Source organism: Clarias gariepinus, chromosome 9 (genome assembly GCF_024256425.1).
Source record: "Clarias gariepinus isolate MV-2021 ecotype Netherlands chromosome 9, CGAR_prim_01v2, whole genome shotgun sequence".
Classification (NCBI taxonomy): Eukaryota; Metazoa; Chordata; class Actinopteri; order Siluriformes; family Clariidae; genus Clarias; species Clarias gariepinus.
Genome location: NC_071108.1, coordinates 14,264,361 through 14,287,888, shown reverse-complemented (window position 1 = coordinate 14,287,888; position 23,528 = coordinate 14,264,361). Strand labels below are relative to the sequence as shown.

Sequence of the window (23,528 nt, the reverse complement as noted above, 5' to 3'; positions counted from 1 at the left end):
TATATTATACTTTATTATATCTTGTAACTGTGATTTTCTTTTTTCCAGCAGTTGCAGCAAAGGTATCTCCAAAGAGTTGTATTTGCTACTTACAGGACCATTTATAATTCTTTAGGCTCCAAAGCCTGATATTTGCCTGCCCGAAAGCTCCTTTATTTCAGCAGCCTGTGCCGAGTGGTAATTCCTACCCTATGCTATCGAGAAGCTACTTGATTCATGGAAATCTGCGAGTGAGCACAATACGCAATACGCTTGCTGCAAAGATCCTTGTTATTGAGAGCGTAATTAACAAGAGAGACTCTCACTCTCATCGAGAGGTTGTGGAACCAAGAATGAGAGGGATGGACAGATGGATGGACAAAGACACATGGTTATGGCACAGAGGACAGAGCATAGGTGGGTCTGTTATTTATCAGTGATCTTTAATGCACAAGACACTGCCTGTAAGAGGAAAATGATGGCGTTGTAGCATATGCAATCTTGAAAACCATTTCAGTCCATTATCATTGATAAAACTGTTACCGAATTTACTACATTCAAAAAGGACCGCTGCATTAAGGGCACATTTTAGTGTCACCCTACTGTTCATCGTGTTTACTCACTCACATTTTACCTTCTTGGCATAAATTAAAACACAGGGGACAAAAAGAGTTTTTTAAAGGTACTGATTTTGCCTGAAGCCTTATCTGAAGAAGAAATATTCTGTTGTAATGACCAGCAACTGGAAAGTCTGAACTTAGTGGTAAATCATCGATCAGTGAATAAGGTATTAACTATCTTTAAAACAGCCAGTGCTGTAGATTTAAACTGTGTCTATGCTGCGTGATCAAAAGTAAATACTACTATAATACTATAACTAGAAACAGTTTAATAATACTACAAATCTAAAATTTTTGTTTGTGATAAGCCATGTTGGTGTGACATCAAAGTAAAGTGTTTTCTTTGAATTAAACCAGCTTTTTAATAACATCTACCCGCTACCAACCTGCATTATGCTAGCTAAACTAAAAATTATTATTACCATTTAATGATTATCATTCAAATACATTATTAGCGTTTAGAGAGGATTAGAGAAAGTGTGGGTGCCGCAGGCGGTTATAGCCAGCCTCCGACTCCGGCATTAGAGCCCTCACATCAGGGCAAGTGCATAACAACTTGGTGGCATACTCCTTCAACCAAAGCTCACGCTAAGGCTAGCTCATTGGAGCACACCTCCTCTGCTCTTCACATGTCCAACAGGTTTGCTCTCCAATGCACCCTCTGAGAAACCTGAAAGAGCTCTGGTTATAGGAGACTCTATACCGAGGCACGTGAAATTAGCTAGGCCTTTAGGGGCGCCAGCGGCAGTGGTTTGGTGTATGCCGGGAGCCAGAGCACCAGACATAGCAGGTAATCTTAAGGCTCTAGGAACAGCATAGGTTCTCTAAGATAGTGGTACATGCAGGAACAAACAATATGTGCCTTTGTCAGTCAGAAGTTAGTAGGTGTAACTTTACATAGGTGTTTAAATTAGCATAGGTGATGTCCGATGAATTTATATGCTCTGGTCCCATCCAATGCCACATGGCGATATAGCGTACAGCAGGTTATAGTCGCTGAACCGCTGGAGGTTCAGGTGGAGCTCCAAAAATAAGGTGGGCTTCATAGACAATTCGAAGAGGTTTGAGGGCAAAGCTGGCCTATTAGGGCGGGACGGTGTCCATCCCACTTGAGAAGGTGCTGCTCTCTTTCTTGTAGTATAGGTCATAGTCTCAGAAGAGGCAGAGTTAATCGGTGAAAATCCAGAGCCCATTATGTCCGTGTTTCCTTCTGGCTCTTCCTTTTAGTTATGCTGTCATAGTTAGTCCTGCCAGAGTCCTTTCTTCCACTCTGCACTAAATATACTGTATATTCACATTATACATTGTTTGACTGTGACCATACCTAACTGCCATCTCTCCTTCTCTTCTGCTCTCTCCTCTTCTCTGTGTTCTCCTCTCTCTCTTTTCCTCTCCTTGCCTCTCTGTCGAGTTCTACATGTCGCTCCTGAGCTGGCAGTGATCCAGATCCCCTCTGCCCTCTGGAGCTGTCTGACTCGACCTGGTGTCCTGCTTCTGGTTGGCGATCTCGTCACGTGAATGCCCCGTGTGGTCTGCCTGGGATGTGTATGATGATTGGGGACGGGTCCACTTTTCCACAAAGACGTCACTCGATAGTTCAGGACTGGAGTTTCCTACAGTCTACCCGAGCCTCTAATAACGAACTGGACATTTTAACTTAAACACATCTCCTGTTATATTGAACTTCCAGTCTCGCACAGTATGATGCAGATCAATAGACTTGCTATTTTTTTCACCCAAATAAGGATGGGGGCCCTGTTGAGTCTGGTTCCTCTCAAGGTTTCTTTCTATTACCATCTCAGAGAGTTTTGCCTTGTATTATTATATGCAGCATGTATTAAGATAATAATGATATGATAATATAATAACAATGAACACATTAGCCAGCAGCACAGCATCTTGTGTGTTATGAGAAAATTACAGTATATGGCCAAGCTTGTTTAGAACAAAATCTGCAAAAAATCTAATATTGCAATGCAAATCAAATTGGCACCTGGGTTTACTACCTAAAATTATTTGTGACACCACTCATTAATTACTTAGTAGGTCCTCCCCCCCCCACACACACAAGAAATAGTCTTAAAGAATGTTATACTGCATACTGTATGTGCATCCTTAGTAGTTGATGATTGAGGACTAATATAATTCTGTCATACTTAAAAGACACCATGATATGTTTTTTTTTGTTTCTCGTAGGAGACACATTCACTTCCAACCAAATCGTTCTGCAAGCAGATCAGCACTGAGGAGTTTGAGGAGCAGAAGATGTCTTTGTCTTAAGCAGCTGTTGAAGAGCTGCTGGAAAGCATTATCAAGGACAAAGGCATGTCAGTCAAGGAAAAGAAGAAGCACTGTCTAATACACTGTGAGTATTTCAACCTTCTGAGGTCCAGAATCAACTACAGTATTATGTACCTTGTAATTTCTCCTCACTGTTTCTGTGTATTAGCACCTATCTATGTAGGTACCAATTCGATTTGCATTGCATTTGCATAATTCTGTTACCACTGATATATTAACCATGGCAGGCTTTTGTGCTTCACGGTTTCTATGGAATTTATACCTGGCTATAAAATGAAATAAAAATGTTAATAGCATTTGACCTTTGGGAATTTGCTTTAGTGTTACCCGACATTCAGCAAAAAAAAAAAATCTGTTTTTTTTATCTCCACAACCCCTGATGGAATCCCCAAGAAAAAATTAAATTACGTGACCGTGTTTTGTGCATGGAAAAAATAAGTGCAAATGATTGTCCGTTGTTCACCTACTTCGAAAACAGAGGATGATAATGAAATGCAACAATTTAATCTCCTCAGAGAAAAGCGAGGTTAGCACGCAGCGTGAAGGCTTTCCCCCGATGTCTGTGAACGCGTGAAATTAAACGGAAAAAATCTGTTAGTTAGGGCCTGGAGTCATCAATGAGGGACAGATGAATCCGGATAAATCTGGATGGAATCCAGCTTCACTCCTCCAGGACGTAACCCCAAAATCCACTAGGTACCGAATGCCTCTGCATCGCCAGCAGATCTTTAAAAGTCTGAGGAGGGCGTTTAAAGGCTGAAACAGACTGGCAGATCATCGATCTTGTGTTCAGCCACAGTCCCCGGCATCGACGAATAAAGACTTGGGTAGAAGGAACTGAGACCTCGGAACTGAGAAGGAAACAAGTGAAGGCTGGTATCCGAGACAGCATTGAAAAGGTGAGAAGCTAGTGGTCAACTTGGGCATGCAGTTGTGGGTGCATTCGATCCTAGGAAGCATCCGGCATTCAGGAATGGGGCTCCCTGCATTGAGGTCATGCACTAAATAGCTGTATCCAGGTCCTGGTTGGTCTGCTCCATCTGGTCATTAGTCTGTGGATGATACCCCGAAGACAGGCTGGGTGTAGCACTGATTAACTTACAGAAGGCCGACCAGAGATGCTGCACCACTGAGTGGTTCTTTTAGCGTGCTTATAAAGCCGAGAAATAATTGCATAAGCAGGTTTAGGCGTGTGTGAATGATAGGTGAGCGTGCAGGGAGAAAAATGCAGAGTTGGCTAGTGACATGAACCACAGTGAGAGCTATTATCCACAAATGGTGAAAACATTAAACAGTGGTTAACCTTCCCAGGAATGCTGGCCCACCAAAATTACTCTAAGAGCACAACAACAACTTATCTAGGAGCTCATAAAGGAACCCAGAACAATATCCAAAGAAATGCAGACATCACTTGGCTCAGTTAAGATCAGTGTTCATGATTTAACAATGAGAAAGAGCCTGGGCAAAAATGGCATCCATGGGAGAGTTCCAGGGTGAAAACCACTGCTGACCAAAAAGAACACAAAGGCTTGTCTCACATTTGCCCTAAAATATCATGATTATCCCCAGGATTTTTGGACAAATATTCTGTGGACTGATAAGACAAAAGTTTTATTTTTTGTAAGGTGTGTCCCATTACTTCTGGCATAACACTGACACAGCATTTTATAAAAAGAACATCACACCAAGACCAAACACGGTGGTGGTCTGGGGCTGCTTTGCAGTTTTAGGACCTGGATGACTTTAGGACAGGTCGTTTATGTTCGAAATCCCCTGAAATAAACAATTCTGAACAGAAGAGTGGGCCAAAATTCCTCCACGGAAATGTGAAAGACTCATTGTCAGATATCACGAAAGCTTGGTTGCAGTTCTTTCTGCTTATCTTTATTTTTATGTAATATTCATATTAGTTTACAGAGAATGGTCTAAAAAGAGAAAATATTTAATGAGAAGCAGTTCTCTGGGTGAAAATGCCTTATTGATGCCAGAGGTCATAAGAGAATAGAAAGGCAGAAACAGTAACTCAGTAAACAAATTTGCAGCAACTGCATGATGCTATTATGTCAGTATTGAGCAAATTCTCTAAGGAATTCTCTAAGGAATGTTAAATCTATGCAGTAAAGAATTAAGGCAAGAATGAAGGCAAAAGTACTAGCATCTAAAAACTAACTAAAAAATAATTTTACCTGAAATTGTAGCTCAAGAAAAGTTTATCTAAAATATTCAATCCTCTGTGCCCTGCACAAATTAAAGTTTTCCTTACTAACTTTGAATACAGGGAACATTTGCAAAATATTGAAACCTTAGGACAGGAGTTAAGGACCCTGGCCTTAGTAGGGATCTTTTCAGAAACAATAACAATAACAGGGCAGCATGGCCACCACACACACACACACACACACACACACACTTAATCAGAAGAGGAGACTAAGTTTGGCTGCAGGTGATTTGTTACTGACCAGATTGGTATAAATATCAACAATGAACATATTTAAAAAAAAAAAAAAAAAAAAAAAGCTGCATCTACAGTATATACAAAGAAACAAAGATTGTACATTCCATTGCACAGACGACTTCATAATTACGTAAAATGTCACTAAAAATTACAAGTTTAAATAAAAGTCAATTAAAATTTGTATTAACAGATATGAACCATAATAATGCCTGTAACCTTTGTTTTTCTTGCTGATCGCACTCAATTTTAGATTAGTAAAATGCATTTGTATATACCTACACATATATTTTTTCTAGCTGCAATAAAAATCAAAAGATGGCTCCTGTCTTGTCCTGCTTTTTTTACTGATGCTTTTTTCAGTGATGTTACAGTACATTCAAAGAGGGATGGATTTTTGGCTTTCTTCGAGATAGTTGGTACTCCTGTTGTTTGATGATTCTTAAACATTGGCCCAACACCTAGCAACAAAAACATAATTTCAGTATAAAATAAGACAAATGATACATACTATATGGCCAAAGTCTATTAGTTTGTTGACTAATATAAGGTTGTTCCCTAAACTTTTGCCACAAAACCTTTGCTAGAAAAACAAGGCTAACCGATAGAGGCGACACCTTACAGAACATAAAGAATCCACTGGTAATGTTTTGGTGCCAGAGACAATAGCACACCTCACAAGTTTTGTTTGGTGCATGTCTTGACAAGTCAGAGTTGTTTTAACAGCATAATAAGAACATATACAGTTTGAGGCGGGTGGATTTTTTTCATTGTGGCTGACTGGTGAATAAGAAACTATTATGGTCTGTTACCATTACTAGCTATGGAATGTATAAGAAACTACTAAATCTTATAAAATTAAGTTTGAACACAAACAGAATGTTAATATTAACATTAGACGAGTGAGTGAGAGAATGAGTGAGTTCACAGAATGTTTGTTTTTAATTTCCTAGAAGTTCTCAAAACTGTTCCCATTTCAGGGAATTTTTTTTTTATTTATTTATTGTGGGTTATGGTCCAGAGATTGTTCCTCTTAAGAGTCACAACTTGAAGATGTTTTCTATGCTGAGCTACAGTCCACTGTTACTCAGCACATAAAACGTTATAACGTTTCATAACTTGAAACAGTCTTATTTGCTGAGTTACACTGCATTGTACTGTTCATTTGTGTGCAGTTGTGGTATTAACGCAAGGCACACCTTTTAGTCCGTGACGTAATACCTCTCGATTTTGCTCCTCCTCCTCAACCTCTGGTTGGCTTAAGTGCAAAGATGGCGTCCATCATGGAGGGGCCGCTGAGCAAATGGACTAATCTTATGAAGGGCTGGCAGTATCGTTGGTTTGTTTTGGACTATAACGCAGGACTGCTGTCATACTATACTGTAAGTATGCTCCCAACATGCGTCTTACATTAATAAGGGCGGTAATTTTTCTTAAGGGAGGGGTAGAATTCGAGAACGGAAAGAGCACTTGAGTTGAGAATCTCAGCTGGTTGGGGCGGGGTTTTTGAGTGACAAAGACAATGAACCAATCCTGGACTTTACTACGAGGCACATTAGCCAATCAGCATTCAGAACGAGCGACGTTGGGCTCGAGCATTTCAGCCAGGCTACGACGCATTTAACATGATATTGCTGGATACTGTTAGTTAGGGGAATGTTAGGGTGGTGGTCCAAACATCATGTGACACTTTTTGTCTGGTCTGAACGCCGTAAAAATGACAAAATAAACTACATATCTAAGCTTTAGATGCGTCACAATTCCAATTATATCTACGTGTTTAGTACATTGCAGTATGTACTGTTAAGATAACATCTTAACGTTAAGTTGCTGGCTAATAAAGCTAGCTATAGAAATAATGAACTGTTCTCGCTAGCTGTCTACAGGTTAAGTGCAGCTACGTGGCTAATATATCATTAATTGTCAGTGCTGTTTGAGATAGGAATAGACATAGCTGAAACTCTTGCAAAGGCGTGTAGAGTCCACTGCTACTTGTTTTTAGAGCACGTACTTGAAATGTTTTGTTTTTTCATTTTTTTTCAAGTTGTGAATAATTTACTAGGAGACTGAACACCATGGTTAATGTCTAATCAAGCAGTGCTGGATATCTAATTCACTTTTAATTGTGAAGTCATTCCGGGTTAGCTAAATGAAAGGTATAATAGTTCATGAAGTACAAGTAATCACAATCTAAGGGTTAATACACCCATATTTCGGTTGATTGGGCACTCTTTTTTTGTATACATTTAAAATCTATATGTTGCTATGCTGATTATTCAGCCATCAGTTTACTAGAAAGATTCTGTCCTAGGATCTTGGCTGTCCTGGGATTATATTGGTGTTTGACCCTTATTGTTTTTTCAGCTCCTCATACATCTGTACCAGGATGACACCAAGTCATATGCCTCTATTGTATCTGTGACCTTGCTGAGCTGAGAATGGTCCACCAAGTAAATAGTGCATTCAGTATTTCTTTTAGTAGTGGGTGCTGTGTATGCTAAAATGATCAGGCTCAACTTAGGATGTGTAAAGAAGCAAAAATCATTGTACTGTAATGTGACAAGTTAAGGGTTGCTTTTTCAGGTCAGAAAAATTGAACCTGTCTGGTAAAAAACAGGGCAGGGTAGGTTAAAGAAACAGAAGAATACATCTCAAAAATCACATGTATTAAGAGGTCATTAAAAGTCAAGAATGTCAAAATAAACAGAAAACCAGCATTAAGTGTGAATAAGGTGTTGGGTCACCACATTGCCCTTTATCAGTCTCCTACACAGTCCTGGGGTTTAACACCATTCAGCTTCGGTTGGTGTTTTGATACTGATGGCGGAAAACACAGTCTAACACTTAGCTCAGAAATCTCCCACAAATGTTCAAATGGGGTTAGGTCTGCTGGCTGTGAATGTGCCTTACATCATTTTTTCCCATCATCAAACCTTCAGAATAGATATGTTTCATTATGGGCTAAAAGGGGTCAGGCTAAATATATTGATTTGCAGTGAACCAACGCTATAACTGGACCATATTGTGCCAGGAAAATTCTCCTCTGCATAACAGAGCCGCTTGTTTTGTCATCCACATGATGATAATCTTGCAGCTGAGTATACTAAAAATTTGTCATACATTTTACAACTGTTGTTAAAACAGTTATTGTAGGGAAGTAGGAACATGTTGCAAATTCAAATGTCTCTTCAAGCAACTTCCACTTGCTCCATTAAACTGCAAAAATAAAACTGTGTCACTTCCAGAGGTCCTAATGAGTAACGGTGAGCTAAAATTTGAGGCTAATCCTATTCTGAAGGTCTTCTTCAGTAAATACAATATAAGCTTATAGGTCAGTGTTAAATTCTCAGTATTTATTCCTTTTCAGCTTACAGGTAGGCATTTGATTGTTTGGAATAAAAGAACTTCATAAATTATTAAAATGTATCATGCTGAAGGTGAAATCCATGTTTGTTTGTGTCCTGTCCTGTTTGATAAGAATGTAATAGATGGATTCATCAAATACAGGTTAATTGCAGTTAAAAAAAAGCAAATTTTCAGTGTTCATAAGCCATATTGTAAGATTTTCATTTAACTGAAATGAACAAATACGTTTCTTAATGTTATTTTGTCCCTTTTTTTATTACACAGTCAAAGGACAAGATGATGCGTGGCTCTAGGAGAGGGTGTGTCAGGCTCAGGGTAAGCAATCAACTTTTACTCATACTTTTGAACTAATTACAGTATGGTGGAAAAGAGTGATTTTTGTTTTCAGCGTTCTTGTACATGGTTCCTGATGTCACTAATACAACAGTAAACTCTTTGCTGTTTTTTTCCTTCCATTTCTTTCTCAAAGTCGAGGGTTCACCCCTTTCCTTCCAAGTTTTAATAATGTGTTTTACAGTTTTTAAGCCAATTTGAGTAGTTTCAGCAATCTTCTTGTTTTTTGCTTGTTATGGTTGCTTAAAAATGGAGACGCCACTCACTGCATCAGTTTGCATTAAATATTTTTGTGCCAGCTGAAATATATTTATCACTGCAGTAATTATCCAATGGAAGGCTCTTAACTATTCTCTTAGTTAAATCCAGGTTATGACGTTTAATTATTTATTTATTTATTTATTTTTGGCTAAACAACGTATACAGTAATACACAATGTCAGCCACCATAAGAGATATTCTCTTATTTTCAGATGATATCTGCCTTCACAGCACTCCGGCATCATGTTAGCTGACTGTTTTGTAGATGGAAAATGGATTACATGTTCAGGTTTATTTTCCTGATGTGTAAAAAGACTGATGTGTAAAAATGTTTTGAGTATTGAATGAATTCAAAATATCCTCCTTAACTGGTTGTCCATAAGGATTAAGTGCAGAAGGTTCAGGTTTGAGCGCTCAGGTCTGGCCCTGTGGCCTCTCCTGATGCAAAACTACACAGACGAGTGCATTTTCAAATTAAGTGGATTTTCAAATTACGACCGCAGGGAGGAGAGGCTTAGATCAATGAGATGAGAGATAATATCAAGTAGCTTTGGAATATGTTATGTATTTACTAGGTATATTTTTGAAAAGTATTCGGCTTAAGTCTGTGGTTCTTTCTTTTACAATATATCATTGTTATTACTCTTCCTTTTTAAAAGTGATGAAATATTGCTTTATGACTCCAAATGCAAGCTGTGTCGGTGTGCGTGTCGGTGTGCGTGTCGGTGTGCGTGTCGGTGTGCGTGTCGGTGTGCGTGTCGGTGTGCGTGTCGGTGTGCGTGTCGGTGTGCGTGTCGGTGTGCGTGTCGGTGTGCGTGTCGGTGTGCGTGTCGGTGTGCGTGTCGGTGTGCGTGTCGGTGTGTCTCGGTCTCTGTTTGTGTCTCGGTGTGCATGTCGGTGTCTGTTTGTCTCGGTGTGCGTGTCGGTGTCTCGGTGTGCGTGTCTGTTTGTCTCTGTCTCTGTGTGCATGTCGGTGTCTGTTTGTCTCTGTCTCTGTGTGTGTCTCGGTGTGCGTGTCGCTGTCTGTTTGTCTCGGTGTGCGTGTCGGTGTCTCGGTGTGCGCGTCAGTGTCTGTGTGCCTCGGTGTGCGCGTCAGTGTCTGTGTGCCTCGGTGTGCGCGTCAGTGTCTGTGTGCCTCGGTGTGCGCGTCAGTGTCTGTGTGTCTCGGTGTGCGTGTCGGTGTCTGTTTGTCTCGATGTGCGTGTCGGTGTCTTGGTGTGCGCGTCGGTGTCCGTGTGTCTCGGTGTGCGTGTCGGTGTCCGTTTGTCTCGATGTGCGTGTCGGTGTCTTGGTGTGCGCGTCGGTGTCCGTGTGTCTCGGTGTGCGCGTCGGTGTCCGTGTGTCTCGGTGTGCGCGTCGGTGTCCGTGTGTCTCGGTGTGCGCGTCGGTGTCCGTGTGTCTCGGTGTGCGCGTCGGTGTCCGTGTGTCTCGGTGTGCGCGTCGGTGTCCGTGTGTCTCGGTGTGCGCGTCGGTGTCCGTGTGTCTCGGTGTGCGCGTCGGTGTCCGTGTGTCTCGGTGTGCGCGTCGGTGTCCGTGTGTCTCGGTGTGCGCGTCGGTGTCCGTGTGTCTCGGTGTGCGCGTCGGTGTCCGAGTGTCTCGGTGTGCGCGTCGGTGTCCGAGTGTCTCGGTGTGCGCGTCGGTGTCCGAGTGTCTCGGTGTGCGCGTCGGTGTCCGAGTGTCTCGGTGTGCGCGTCGGTGTCCGAGTGTCTCGGTGTGCGCGTCGGTGTCCGAGTGTCTCGGTGTGCGCGTCGGTGTCCGAGTGTCTCGGTGTGCGCGTCGGTGTCCGAGTGTCTCGGTGTGCGCGTCGGTGTCCGAGTGTCTCGGTGTGCGCGTCGATGCGCGTCTGTGTGGGTGTCTGTGCCTGTCTGTCTGTCGGTGTCTGTGTTTGACACTCTGATACTCTAAACCACAGACACTCTATCGGTTTCTGGGTGTCTGTCTGAGTCTGACTGTCTCTGACTGTCTGTCTGAGTCTGACTGTCTCGGTGTGCGCGTCGGTGTCTGTTTGTCTCGGTGTGCGCGTCGGTGTGTCTCGGTGTGCGCGTCGGTGTCGGTGTGTCTCGGTGTGCGCGTCGGTGTGTCTCAGTGTGCGCGTCGGTGTGTCTCGGTGTGCGCGTCGGTGTGTCTCGGTGTGCGCGTCGGTGTCTGTGTGTCTCGGTGTGCGCGTCTGTGCGCGTGTCGTTGCCGGTGCGTGTGTGGGTGTCTGTGCCGGTGCGCGTGTGGGTGTCTGTGTCTGACACTCTGATACCCTCAACCACAGACACTCTATCGGTGTCTGTGTCGGTCTCTGGGTATCTGTGTCGGTCTTTGGGTGTCTGTCTGAGTCTGTCGGTCTCTGGGTGTCTGTCGGTCTCTGGGAGTCTCTGACTGCCTGTCTGAGTCTGTCGGTCTCTGGGAGTCTGTCTGAGTCTGTCGGCCTCTGGGAGTCTGTCGGTCTTTGGGAGTCTCTGACTGCCTGTCTGAGTCTGTCGGTCTCTGGGTGTCTCTGACTGCCTGTCTGAGTCTGTCTGCCTCTGGGTGTCTCTGACTGCCTGTCTGCCTCTGACGGTCTCTGACTGCCTGTCTGCCTCTGACGGTCTCTGACTGCCTGTCTGCCTCTGACGGTCTCTGACTGCCTGTCTGCCTCTGACGGTCTCTGACTGCCTGTCTGCCTCTGACGGTCTCTGACTGCCTGTCTGCCTCTGACGGTCTCTGACTGCCTGTCTGCCTCTGACGGTCTCTGACTGCCTGTCTGCCTCTGACGGTCTCTGACTGCCTGTCTGCCTCTGACGGTCTCTGACTGCCTGTCTGCCTCTGACGGTCTCTGACTGCCTGTCTGCCTCTGACGGTCTCTGACTGCCTGTCTGCCTCTGACGGTCTCTGACTGCCTGTCTGCCTCTGACGGTCTCTGACTGCCTGTCTGCCTCTGACGGTCTCTGACTGCCTGTCTGCCTCTGACGGTCTCTGACTGCCTGTCTGCCTCTGACGGTCTGTGTGTGTTTGGCTGTCTGTTGTCTAAATGGCCTCCTTTAACCAAACTTCCTCTTAGAAGAGATAAGAATGTCACAATTTTTCCTGTTGTTTTTAAGCATATCTTTGCCAGTGTAAGTTTTTGCTGACTTGTTCTTTTGTATTCAGTGCCTCATTAAAAAGTGTTTGTATTAACAAATCAATGTGTCAAGTAGATGCTTTTATAATAAAGTGAATTCAGTTTGATATTATCTTTGCTGAGTTGATGAAAGCGTTCTAAGTGTGCACGGCTCTTCAGTTCCCAGCCACTTTTCAATTTTTCCTTTATGTCCCTCATTTTCTTCCCCCTCCCTGTTCCTTGTCCCTACATCCCATGCTCCACCCATTCCCCCCTCCTCTCGGTGTCTGTGTGTGTGTGGGTCTGTGAGGGAGCAGAGCAGGAAAAGAGAGAGAGAATGACGTGGCCCACTGTCTGACAGTCTCTCGCTCCTTTTTGCTTGCTCAGGGAGCGGTGATTGGAATCGATGACGAAGATGATAGCACTTTCACCATCACTGTAGACCAGAAGACTTTTCATTTTCAAGGTAAGCCTTCCTCCTACAGCTTTTTTTCCCCTTATATCCTTATTCTGTTCTATTCCTTCCATCAAAGCATTTTCCAGGCTATTTATTTATTTATTTATTTATAGAAGCAAACACACATGCTCTCGAACATTGTCTCCATTGCTTTCGCTTTCTTTTTTTTATTCATTTTGTGTGTAGAGCAGATTATACCAACAAAACATCTGTGGCTTTTACTTTAACTCAATCACGGTTTCTTCCTCGCTTTCTCTCTTTTCTCTGTCCCTCTCACACACACACACACACATGCATGCAGACACACACAAGCGCACATTTGCATTGCCCTCACACACATCCGACACATTGCGGCTGGTGCGATTAGTCAGCGTGTTCCGGTATTTTGGAAGCACGGCTCTCCCGCAGAACTGGAGGATAAATGGCACAGGCATTACTTTCCAATTCTGTACTGCAGCGTGGCTTACACGTTTATAATAGAAGCGCCATCACACCACCTACTGCAAATCCTGAGGCACAGCTGAGTAGTCCTTAGGCTTTGATCTAGCAGATCGCCACTAGGCGCTCACATGCTCTACCTCTCTCATCTTCCTCAGACCTCCTCCTCTTTTCCTTCACCCCTCCCTTCATCCAGTGGCACAGGGCCGGACAAGCTGGCAAGGAAAGGGCGCTGAAATCCAGGTCTTTAGCTTTTAGCCTCCACCCCCTATGTTTTTTTTTGTTTGGTTTTTTTTTCGCCCATTTTCACTCCACACCCTTTCCCCGGGGGCCCTCTCGCCCTCCCCATGCCCTCACCCATTGCCATGTTTCGGCACTGTCTGCTGTGGCTGTACAGTAAGAAGGGTAAGGTGATGCACGTCCGCATGCTTGGCTGGAGCTTGTAGGGGTAATGCTTATGCAGTCGTAGTTTTGCGCTCACTGTTTGCACTATTGAGCAATAGCTGAGTCATTCATTTATCATTATTAGTGAAACCAAACCTCTGTATGTTTCTGTTGCCTATGCCTGAGTTTAGAAATCTGGCTGATGTAATGTTTTATTTCTTAGAATGCAACTGCTTGTATCTGTTGTTATAAAAGCAGCAAGTAGACTTTTGGTGGTTGTTTTTATCATGCTAACTTGCCTTATGGATCATCCCAGCACCAGAATGCAAGTTACCTGCCTGTTTGACATGACCAATGTTTAGAAAGGCATTTTACAACCTCATACGTCGCTGTGAATTTTGTCGTATCCACCGTTTATGCAAGTCATTTAATTGAAGTTTCCTATTTGTGTATGCATCCTTTATCTTACACCAATCTTAATGTCCTCCCCATGGATTGGACCAGTGACGATGCACATACAATAGTAATCCTCCCAAAGACTAAAGCATCACCCGAGCCCCTGTCTCTGCATCTTTGAATTCCCCTGAGTCTGCAGCTGAGGTTTGGTTTTCAGAGAGCAGTCGAAGGAACTTGTTCTCTCCGTTACTTAATCCCTCTGGTTGTAAGCATGCCCCCTCAGGCACTCTTATCTCCTCCATCACCTCTTAAAAAGGCACTATTTGCTGCATCTTTCTCATCCTCAGAACTGCTGTCTCATCAATGTCTAAGAGTTCAGAAATGGCAAGTGTGTGTGTTTGTGTGTGTGTGTGAGACTAAATGTGGAAATTCGAACTCAGCAGGTCTTGAATAGAGATTTATAAGTGCTGAACAGCATTGAGCAGGTGTGTAAAGGGACGATGGCAAGTTGCAAAGCTACCTGTAATTAGGTAAAGCAGCCATGCTGCACTAATATGATGAGCCGAGGAAGAATGTAGATGCAGTATACAGCGCTTGTTTTGGTAGAGACCAAAATATGTTAGGAGCCCCTTGTATTATCATAGTTGAAAGTACCAACTTGCTATCTGATTTCATCTTTAGATTCTTTTTTATTTTATTTATTTATTTATTTTTTTTTACAGCAGTTGCAGCAGAGGCATCTCCAAAGACTCGTATTCGCTATTTACAGGACCATCTATAATTCATTAGGCTCTTACCGGGCCTGATATTTGCCTGCCCGAAAGTTCCTTTATTTCAGCAACCCGTGCTGAGCAGTAATTCCTACCCTACGCAATCAAGAAGCTACTTCATGGAAATCTGCGAGTGAGCACAGTACGCTTGTTACATGGAAAGATCCTTGTTATTGAGGGCATAGTTAACGAGAGAGCCTCTCACTCTCATCAAGAGGTTGTGGAACAGAATGAGAGGGATGAATGGATGGATGGACAAAGACGCATGGTTATGGCACAGAGGATGGAGCATAGGTGTTCTTTTATTTATCAGTGCTCTTTGATGCACAAGACCATAGCTGTTAGAGGAAAGAGATGGCGTTGTAGCATATGCAATCCCGGAAACCATTTCAGTCCTTTATCATCGATAATACTGTTACAGAATTTATAGGTATATTATGTTTACTCACTCACATTCGCCTCTCTTGGCATAAATTAAAACACCTTAGGAAAAAAAAGTACTCAATTTCCTAGAATCTTCGGTTAAAAATATTCGGTTGAACGACACATCCTGCATTCAACTGTCCAGCAAGGAAAGTCTGAACTGAGTGTTACATAATTTCCGAGCTCAGTGCATTTGAGCTAAAAAAGAAAACCGTGATCATGAGTGAATGAGGTATTACCTTTAAAGCAGCCAGTGTTGTAGATTTAGTTTTGTGTATGCAGACTGTTTAAAAGTAGATACATCTCATTTAAAGTCTTGAAGTGGTATTATGTTTACCACGGAGTATGTGAGCAGCCATGTTGAAATGGCATAATATGAAATTCTAAGTAGGAGGGAGTCTTTTCTTTAAATTAAACCAGCTTTCTAATAATGCATCAGATTCCAGATAACCGCCTGCGTTGCTGCTAGTAACTAATAATAAAGTGTGTTCTTAGAATTAAGTTATCATTTAAATACATTATTATCTATATTCCATATACTTGGATATATATCTTATTTATAAGTATGTGTGTTTATGAGAGCGACATAGAGAAAAAGCGAGCCAGATGTAATCCTGAATCAATCTGGTTGTATCACTTTTTCTTTTCACTTATCATTAGTCGGGTACATTGTGCTCCATGCCCTCATGCATCACCCACCTCTGCCATTGCACTTTTTCTCTCTCCTTCTCTCTCTCTCTCTCTCTCTCTCTCTCTCTCTCTTTCTCTCTCTCTCTCTGTTGTGCATGTACGAAAAAGGAAATGTGCAATTTTACTTGGAGGATGGTTTATGAAACCTGCCTGTCCTGCTGTTTTCTCAGAGTATTGTGTCATCTTTATACTGCTGAAGTCTGAGGAGTCTTTGCCTAGAATTTTCCTCCAGAAATCTGTATTGAGCTACCATGATCTCAGGTCAATGCTCCTGCTCAGGTTTCATTTGTATTCATTCAGTGACGCCATGCTGTAATTGATTAAACACCAATATAGAGAATATGCTTTTGGGAATATGATATTTTTCTGCTGCCAGTGATAATTATACAGTAATGCAAATTCAGTTCATAAACACTATAGTAGAAAAAACGATTTTCTATGATACGAGCCATAAGGTTTTGGTTCTAGTTAATACAAGGAAGGGTTGTGTTTTGTTTAGAACTGTAAATACCACATGGACCCAGCAGATCCATTTGGGTTTTGATGATTTCTATAGAAAAGCTTAAAAAAAATAAAAATATGTGCTAAACGCAGTGTGGTTTAAGCACTCAGTAACTTGCAAAATTTATAACTGATTTTTCTTTCTGTTACAGTAAATTTCTTCCCTATTTAATGCATTTCTTTAATTCAATTGAATCATTGTTTTATATACCGATCATGTCCGGATGTAGAGTCTTAGAACATGTACAGGATAAAGCTGAGAGGTCTTTTCCTTGTAATGTAGAAACTGATCTGCGCATTTTCCCCGGTGGAGCTGAATGTGTATATCTGAGAGTGTGTGTGCTTGGGGATTGTATTTGGCATGCAACATGGATCTGGTCGATACCTCTAAAAGCTTAGAGCTGTTTTTGCTGAGCTAACTGTCGGGTATATTTCTTGTGTTTACCATTTTCTTTTTTTGAAAAAATACTTTTTGGTAATTGAATAAAAAGGTGAAAAAAAGTACTTTTAGTTTAAGTTTTTGTGGATACTTAATGTCTGGATTTGTCATTATGTTTGTGTAGCTGATGGGTTTAAACTTTACCCTGCTTTATTATACTGCTCAAACCACGTCCATCTGCGTTTACTCCAAGTGACTCATTGTTCTAATTCCTTAAAAAAAACACACACACAGATTTTTTTCTGTCACTCTTACCTTTGACTACAGTGTACAATTAAGAAAGCAGTGTATATATGAAAATGATTCCTCATGAGTTCGGAAAATATGCCTGTTTCATCAGAGAAGAAAAACTCCATAGATGTGGTCATTCAGTACATTCAGGTCATCACCTGACTTCATTTTGTGGGCTTATAACAAAGCTGAGCCTATACCTTATCAACTGAAGCAACTGCAGATTATAACATTGCCTCCAGAGGTTGGTTCAGTGAGCACTATGCATAATGGCTAGATCACTTCATGCGCTTCTCTTCTTACCCTGATAAACCAATCACTCTGGAATAGAGGAATAAGGACTTATCAGATCACATGACTTTTTTTCTCCAAAGTCTAACCTTTATGCTCCCTTTCAAATTTACCTATGATGTAGTATTCTTATGGACACACAGCTGTTTAAACCCAATCCTGTGAGTTCTCACCAACTTGTGTGTGGAATCTTTTACTATTAAACAAGCTGTGATTTTTATTGTCTATTTCTTTAACAATGTTACTTCACTGATTGTTTAAGTGATCTTCATTCATGATTTTTTTAAAATGCATTTATTTATTTTTGATGGTTAAGCACTATCCTTTCAGAATTTATAAATGTGTTGGACAGTTCTTAACCCATGTCTATCATTTTCCTGGATGTTGGGTGAGACTATGAAGACTGCATGATTGGCCTCCAAGAAATCCAGACCTCACTCCATGTGATTGATATTTATTAATTTATTTTTTATTCTTCTTTCCCTGTGGGACTACATAAAGGAGGAGGTGTAAAGGACAAAGGCTCGCACACTCGACGACTTAGAATCAGAAGGTTTACAGCAATATCACAAATGAATTCCTTCAGAGAAATGTGCATTTCATCCCCAGCCATATGAGGAAACTGTTAGACGCCACCGGTGCCCACATTGAAATTGAAATATTTGCATTCGTTTTCCTATATAATAAAGTGCATGTACAATTTGTTTTAGAAATATGGACTTTTTTTTTTTTTTTTTTTTTTAAGTAAATTTTAATGCATTGTTACCTTTACCCACAATATGTAAAAGAGGATAAGCTCACACAAATATATAAATAATTAATTGAACAATAACTGAAGTTAAATAACTAAATTAAGCACAGTCAATGTAATAAAGAGCAAAAAGATTAAGAGAGACAGAAGATTGAAAATTAACTCCTTAAATAGACACAAACTGTATATAGCACAAGATGACTCAGATCATAATCCAAGCATTTACTTTTCTCCCTTTATGTAATGATGAAACCATAAAAGGGCTCACAAGGTGCTAGTTCTTGTAAAAAGCTTTATCGATGTTTCAGTTTCTGCTTTGTCTTTCAGTAACATACGTGTTCCTGTGTTTTTAAGTATGTCCTTTTTTTTTTTTTTTTTTTGGCAAAGAAGAGGGTGGATGTGGGTGTGACATTAGAATCCAGTTTAGTTTTCAGTTCTCCCTCTCTGGCTTCATGTAAGCAAACAGCATAGCCAAACCTTGCTCATCTATCACCTCTACATCTATGTTAAGCTGTGCCACTGTTGGCCTCATTCACTGCTGTCCCTTGTGCCACTTGCTACCCCTTCTTCTCCTTCACTTTGTGTGTGTGTGTGCGCTCTGTCTCTAACGCATTGTGTTTTGGATGTTCTGCATCGGCAGCCCGAGACGCAGATGAGCGGGAGAAGTGGATCCACGCGTTAGAGGGGACAATTCTGCGTCATGCTCTCCAGCTGCGGGTAAGAGTTCAGCCTGTATTCTGTTCATGTTAAACCTTTTGTAAAGACTTTTTTTGTGAAGATATTTGTGAAAATAAAAATTTAGGGGGACGTTAGATGAGTAATAGGACACATCAACTTAGTTTTTCGATTATTTTGTCTCTGTTTGTTTGTGCACACGTTGCATAAAAATTACTAAACAAATTCTAACGAGGTTTTCACAGTTGTATTTGGCTAAGCTTGAGGTAACATGCATGCTTTGTTTCACTGGCCCCAGGAAGAGACGATCTGCTACTTTGAAATTTAAATGGAAAACGCACTCATATCACATAAAAATCACATTGAAAAAATACCTTAGTTCATCTCAAAATCCAACAGATGCCGCTGTACATTTTTTCTATTATGCACTTATGAGTGTGGGGTTAAATTCCATGCAAAATAAAGTTGCGGGCACATTTAGAAAAGTAATATTTGTGATTAGTCAACCAGGAATGTTCCTGTTAAGATAGTTAGAAGGATCTTTAAATTAATCTTACTGTATTTTGATTTACTTATATTCTTTAAGCTTTTGCTTCATAAACACCCGAGATATGTATTATTAGACTGCAGCTTTGCCTTTGTATAGCAGAAATATGCTAGCTCGCTTCCTGCTCAACAGCTAGCTACACCTTGCACATATCTGCCCTACTCTACGTCTACCGCTCATGAGCTGATTGGTTGATGGAGATTGGGTTTGTTTACACATCCGGAATTAGTTTCAGAATAATACTGTTTGGTTGACAACTAAATCGCCAGACAAGCATAATAAAAAAAAACTACCACTAAAACGCCTGCAACATAAATGATTAAAGTCACAATTTAAATAAACATTACTGAGAACCTAATATGTCAAACTAATATATTAGTTCTCGGGATGGTACATTTTTTTTGTCATTTTATCACTCAATGATAAAACTCGCACTGAACACCTAGTGTAAATGAATGAATCAGTGTGAATTTGTTTAAGATGTTGTTTTCAGATGCAGCAATCGCAGTATTTTCCACCATATTTATTTGACTGCAAGAAAATTGCAGTCATGATATTGTGCTAAATGCATATGAATATAAAGTGTAAGGCTTTATTCTTGGCCTTGGTTCTTTGTAACAGACCATTTATTCCAATTATACCAATCACACTTTACTTTCTTTATTTTTCAGTGGGCTATCAGTACACACACAGTGTGTATAAAAACTAAAACGTTGTCATCCTGTGATTAGCAGTTGCTAGTATTTTTAGAATTCTTTTTCTTCTAATTCTGTAAATTTGGTGTAGTTTGTGATAACACCCTCTAGTGGCCATGCTGACATTGCATGCAAGTGTGAAGATTTCACACAATGTAACACGCAGAACCATGCTTAGAGAAGTGTAAAACCACCCTAAAGAGTGAGATTAAATAATTGAGTGTGTAGCATGTGTGGCATGGAATCCAGGAAATCATACCACATAAGAATTAATTACCCCAACAAAACTTCTCTTTTACATCAGTTTTCCCCTCTTCTTTGAAATTGTTTGATTTGTCTGCCTCTCCTTTACTTTCCTCTAATTTTTGAGTGTCGCCATCAATGTGAATAATTCTGCTGACTGACTGACTGATGCATGAATTTACTTGCCTGGCAAAATGAAGCCTCCCAGTCACATGATCCTAAAGCCTCTAATGAGCCAATCCCAGATCGGCACACCAGGCCCGTCTCTCATTTGCAGCAGATGGATATCCAATCAGAGCAGCTGTTCATACTTGTTTGACCCCTTTAGGGAGTGTCTCTCTTTCTTTTTTTGTTTTGAGGAAGTCTCTGCTTCCTGTCATGAGTTCCTTGAAACACATAGTTTTTTTTCACATAGTAAGTGAGTAAACTTTTTGTTACTGCATGTTTTAACATCTGTTGACTTAATTCAGAGGTCGCCAATGGAGAAAACTCTTGACAGCTAGGTGGTAATTTTTACCAGGACGAAGGAGACAGGAAGACTTTGAATTTCTCTAATGTCCCAGTTGAGAAGAGGGAAGAGGCATGTGAGTACCTGTATTGTTGGAAAGTAGTGTAAATGCGTTATACAGTGGGTCTCTATATCTTGAATTGTGAAGGTTAAGGTATTGTGTATACTGTAACACGCCTTTTAAAACATTTGAATCCGTGCATCTCTTTAGCCATGTGTATGTGTTTGCATGTTCTAGTTTGTGTGAGAGTCAAGTGCCCCCTGCCTAAACACTACATATTTATTAGATTCAAGTTAAGGATGGTGTTCGCTCAGGAAACATCATAAAGCTCTTTAAATAAGTTCTTGTTTAAGTAGAAGCTAAATTAAACAACCGGTGGTGTTAGCACACGTCCATGTTAGTTTCATATGCTTTGTTGACTCAGGCAGATTTGTGACTCAGGTTTTTTACAATTAAAGGTCATTTCCTGTTTTGTCTTAAATCCTATAATTTAAGGTGGTTTAAAATGGTTAGTCACTAATGTTGTCAGCACATGAAGCCTAAACATGCTTTGTGTGACATTGGATTTATATATGATAAAGCATTGTGAATTATATCATACTTCATTGGTTTTCTTTTGTTTCCTTTTTTTCTTTTTTGGTCTATTGTAACTCTCATATATTTAGCATTTTAGAATCGGAAAAGTTTTTTGTGTGTTTTTGAGAGACTGTGAAAAGAGGTGTGGTCCATAACCTCAACTGTTATTAGTTGAGTAGTGTGTTCTTACAACTGTTTACATACTGTGTATATAACAATTTTTGAGGCATTTATTGTCTTTGTTTTTTGTTTAGACACACAGTGACCTATGAATTATTCAAACATAACCCATCTAACTTAAGACATAAACCAGTGAGAAACAGATGATCAGGTCTTTGATAAGTACACTGGTGATGCTGAATGCAGAGTGGTTGGAACAGATGAGAGTGGAAATGGGGTTGTTGCTGAGGTTATTACAAAAACAGTCAATTGTAAATTGGATCTTTATCGTTTTGGGCCTGTCGCAGTAAAACATTTGTTCCTGTTCCTTTAATTGAATCTATATAAATTTACAAGTCTACAAAATCAAAATTTGATATGAAGAAATGTGAAAAGGGGCTCAAGACTTTTAAGCAATACTGTATTTACCGTATACATACTTTACAATCATACATATTGTACACACATGTATACACACTCTATAAACAATCCCATGCTCTCACTGATTGAAACATGGTGTACACTGTTTGGTTGGTTGTTGATACAATACAGGTAGCTGCCTATCAAACCTATACACATAAAAGGAAATTAAGAACATCATAGGTGTTTTTTTTGGGTGATACAGTAGCTTAGTGGCTAATTGGTGACATTAAAAAAAACATTAGCCTTAGATGTTTTGTCCACAAGATAATTAGTGTCTTTTGTTTTGTTTCTTTAAGGTTGCAATGTAAAGCTCCCTGCATTAGTGTTGAGTCGGGAAAATACACTTTTAAACAATCTGACACAATGGCTAAATTTATGTGCAGTCTTATAATCCAATAAAAATTTCAAACAAAACTGATTATTTAAATCAGAATAAAAACATTTATATAGAAACCCTAATGGGAACAGAGAAAAACACTGTCCAATAAGTCAGTCATGTAAAAAAAAAAAAAAAAAGGCCACAACATTTAATTTGTTCATTCATTACTTCATTTTCAGTAGCCAGTGTATGCTAGGTGTGCGGTAGACTTACAACCTGTCCTAGGCCCAAGGTGGGAGAATTCACCCAATTTCAGTTCACAGTCCATCACAGAGAACTATGCAGATACACTGATCAGCCATGACATCAAGACCACCCGGCCAATTTTGAGTATGTCCCCCCCAGTTACCACCAAAACAATGTTGCGCTGTGTGTTCTGACAACTTTCTATGGGAACCAGCATTAACCTTTTTAACAAAACAGGCCAGCCATTACTCCCCATGCGCATCCGTGCGCCTTAGTTGCTCCTGACTCTATCACTGCCACTTTTGGCAGTTTTTTTCGGCACTTGGGCCACTTTTGGATGGTCCTGACCAGTGCAGATTCGGAACATCCCAAAAGAGCTTCAGTTTTGGGGTTGTTGTTTTTTATCACGTCACCCATCACAATTTGACCCTGGTCACAGTAGCTGTTACCTTATCCATTTACATTGGTTCCTGGAATTGGATGGGTTATATTAGACAGCAAGTGAATATTTTGTCACTGAAGTTAATGTGTTGAGAGCAGAAAAAAATGGGCAAGCGTAAATATTTGAGTTACTTTGAGAAGGGCCAATTTCTGATTGGTATGTGACTGGATTAGAGCAACTCCTGAACTGCAGCTTTTGTGAGATATACCTGGTCTGCATTGATCAGGACTTACCAAAAGAAAACAGGTGATCCAGCGAAAGGGTCATGGATGGCCAGGGCTCATTGATTTATGTGGGGAGTGAAGGCTGGCCTGTGTAGTCCGATCCAATAAAAGAGGAGCTCAAATTAATGGAAAGGTTAATGCTGGTTCCAACAGAAAATTGTCAGAAGACAGTGCATTGCTTTTTTTTTTTTTTTTTTTTTTTTGTGACAAAAAGGTGTCCTACTACTCATTAGGCAGATGGTCATCCATCTAAGGGCAATTTAGCATAGATGTCTCCCTACCTGTAGGTTTTTAGACAGTGGGGTCTCAGTGATGTTCAGT

The 23,528-nt window shown here is 40.8% G+C and overlaps 1 protein-coding gene across 3 annotated transcripts in view; it reads left to right on the top strand.

The window, feature by feature from the left end:
- The first annotated feature begins 6,602 nt into the window (after positions 1-6,602).
- The window catches only part of osbpl9 (oxysterol binding protein-like 9), a 35,230-nt gene continuing 18,304 nt past the window's right edge, over positions 6,603-23,528 (top strand). For 2 of the 3 annotated variants that reach the window (XM_053503667.1, XM_053503666.1), the window contains exons 1-4: positions 6,603-6,734; positions 8,983-9,033; positions 12,766-12,844; positions 18,790-18,866. In XM_053503667.1, the coding sequence (XP_053359642.1) occupies positions 6,624-6,734; positions 8,983-9,033; positions 12,766-12,844; positions 18,790-18,866 (318 nt within the window). In that variant the 5' untranslated portion in view covers positions 6,603-6,623. Of the gene's footprint in view, positions 6,735-8,982; positions 9,034-12,765; positions 12,845-18,789; positions 18,867-20,686; positions 20,894-23,528 lie in introns of those variants that run through there. The other variant, XM_053503668.1, reaches the window with a different exon arrangement.